This window comes from Moschus berezovskii, chromosome 8 (genome assembly GCF_049115385.1).
Source record: "Moschus berezovskii isolate FMDL1 chromosome 8, NW_MosBer_1.0, whole genome shotgun sequence".
NCBI lineage: Eukaryota > Metazoa > Chordata > Mammalia > Artiodactyla > Moschidae > Moschus > Moschus berezovskii.
Window position 1 is genome coordinate 71,421,291 of NC_142467.1, and position 2,794 is coordinate 71,424,084.

Genomic DNA, 2,794 nt, shown 5'->3' on the forward strand with positions numbered 1-2,794 from the left:
AAAGAGGAGAGTGAAAAGATTGGCTTGTAGCTCAACATTCAAAAAATGAAGATCATGGCATCTGGTCCCATCACTTCGTGGGAAATAGATGGGGAAACAGTGGAAACAGTGTCCGACTTTATTTTGGGGGGATCCAAAATCAGTGCAGATGCTGATTGCAGCCATGAAATTAAAAGATGCTTACTCCTTGGAAGGAAAGTTATGACCAACCTAGATAGCACATTAAAAAGCAGAGACAAAGGTCTGTCTAGTCAAGGCTATGGTTTTTCCAGTGGTCATGTATGGATGTGAGAGTTGGACTGTGAAGAAAGCTGATTGCCAAAGAATTGATGCTTTTGAACTGTGGTGTTGGAGAAGACTCTTGAGAGTCCCTTGGACTGCAAGGAGATCCAACCAGTCCATTCTAAAGGAGATCAATCCTGGGTGTTCATTGGAAGGACTGATGCTAAAGCTGAAACTCCAATACTTTGGCTACCTCATGCAACGAATTGACTCACTGGAAAAGACTCTGATGCTGGGAACGATTGGGGGCGGGAGGAGACGGGGACGACAGAGAATGAGATGGGTGGATGGCATCACCGACTCAATGGACATGCGTTTGAGTGCACTCTGGGAGTTGGTGATGGACAGGGAGGCCTGACATGCTGTGATTTATGGGGTCGCAAAGAGTCAGACACGACTGAGAGACTGAACTGAACTGAACTGAGAGGAAGTGCATGCATAATTATCTTTATAAATCTAAATTTTATTTGAAAGTGGTCTTAGAAAAGTCTATCAAAATTTCTTAACTTTCAATGAACATTTGGTAAATACTTAATGGTTTCCCTTTTTTTTTTTTTTAATCCTTCCGAATAAGTGACAGAAGTAAAATATAGACTTTGTGGTGAGGTCACAACGTATCAGTTCAGTTCAGTTCAGTTCAGTTCAGTCGTTCAGTCGTATCTCTTTCTGACCCCATGAATCACAGCACACCAGGCCTCCCTGTCCATCACCAACTCCCGGAGTTCACTCAAACTCATGTCCATCAAGTCGGTGATGCTATCCAGCCATCTCATCCTCTGTCGTCCCCTTCTCCTCCTGCCCCCAATCCCTCCCAGCATCAGAGTCTTTTCCAGTGAGTCAACTCGTCGCATGAGGTGGCCAAAGTATTGGAGTTTCAGCTTTAGCATCAGTCCTTCCAATGAACACCCAGGATTGATCTCCTCTAGAATGGACTGGTTGGATCTCCTTGCAGTCCAAGGGACTCTCAAGGGTCTTCTCCAGCACCACAGTTTAAAAGCATCAATTCTTCGGCGATCAGCTTTCTTCACAGTCCAACTCTCACATCCATACATGACCACTGGAAAAACCATAGACTTGACTAGACGGACCTTGGTTGACAAAGTAATGTCTCTGCTTTTACTCATGCACAATTCTATTTCCCATGGTTCAAGCTCTCAACAAATAAAGATATATACATTTTGTTATTTACACATAAAAGAAGAGAAGATTCCTCATGTAGATAAAACAAGTGAACAATAATTTAATTTGTGTAAAATTGAGAACAGTGTTTTGGCTAAGTAGAAACTGACTACATGACTTGTAATCGCTTCCTTGCACATCATGTCTGTAGAGAGCACAGTTTTCCTATGAGAAGTTTCTTCAGAGCATCTTTCACATCCTTGTTTCTTAAAGTGTAAATAATAGGATTTAAGGTGGGGGTCACCATGGTATAGAAAAGTGAGATGAACTTGCCTTGGTCCTGAGCATAACTGTTGCTTGGTTGCAGATACATGTAAATTATGGTGCCATAGAAAATGATCACCACTGTAAGGTGGGAGGAGCAGGTGCTGAAGGCTTTGCGCCTTGCCTCCACTGACTTGAGCCTCAGCACTGCTTGAGTTATGAAGCCATAGGAGATAAGGATGAGTGCTGGGGGGATTAGGAGAAACAGAATACTAGCAACAAAAAGGACCAACTCATTGATGGTGGTATCCACACAAGCCAACTTAAGGAGAGCTGGTACTTCACAAATAAAATGATCCAGCCTGTGGTTGCCACAAAAGGGCAACTGCAAAGTAAAGGTTGCATGAATCAAGGAATTGGCCAAACCACTGAGCCAGGAGATAAATGCCAGCTGCTGACATAGCCGTGGGTTCATGATGACCACATAGTGAAGAGGTTTGCAAACAGCAACATAGCGATCCAAGGCCATCACAACCAGAAGGATACACTCGGTTGAGCCCAGTGCTAGAGAACTATAGAGTTGTACCACACAACCACCGTAAGTAATGGTTTTCTCTGGTCCTCGCAGGTTAACTAGGGTCTGAGGTGCAAGGCTAGTAGTGAAGCAGATGTCCAGAAGGGAGAGGTTGCTGAGGAAGAAGTACATAGGGGTATGAAGAGGAGGATCCAGGTATGAGATGATGATAATGGTGATATTTCCCACAAGAGTCAGGAGGTAGAACAAAAGGACAAATACAAAGAGCACAGCCTCTAGGCGAGGGTGGTCTGAGAATCCTAGAAGGACAAAACCAATCAGAGAACTCTCGTTGGCTTTTTCCATCCTCTAGAGGGAACTGCATCTGCTAAAAGAGGAATTAAAAACAGGTACATTTGAAACAGCTCATCCCAGAATCCCAGAATGTATGAGCTGAAAGGATCAAGAAGACTGACTCGTCCAACCTGTTAATTTTTCATCCCCAATGTGTTACTGGGCTTCCCTAGTGGCTCAGTGGTAAGGAATCCATCTACAGAACAGGAGACACAGGAGACTCAGATTGGATCCCTGGGTTGGGAAGATCCCATGGAGAAG

General features: G+C 44.0%; 1 protein-coding gene across 1 annotated transcript; it reads right to left on the reverse strand.

Moving 5' to 3' along the window:
• Nucleotides 1–1,600: 1,600 nt before the first annotated feature.
• Nucleotides 1,601–2,545, reverse strand: LOC129558428 (olfactory receptor 2G3). Its single transcript, XM_055429578.2, has one exon. It carries the CDS (start codon nucleotides 2,543–2,545, stop codon nucleotides 1,601–1,603), a length of 945 nt encoding a protein of 314 aa, XP_055285553.2.
• Between the last annotated feature and the right edge of the window lie 249 nt (nucleotides 2,546–2,794).

Bases quoted from the DNA above. Each gene is read 5' to 3' on its own strand.
- LOC129558428 (XM_055429578.2), bottom strand. From the start codon at position 2,545: ATGGAAAAAGCCAACGAGAGTTCTCTGATTGGTTTTGTCCTTCTAGGA.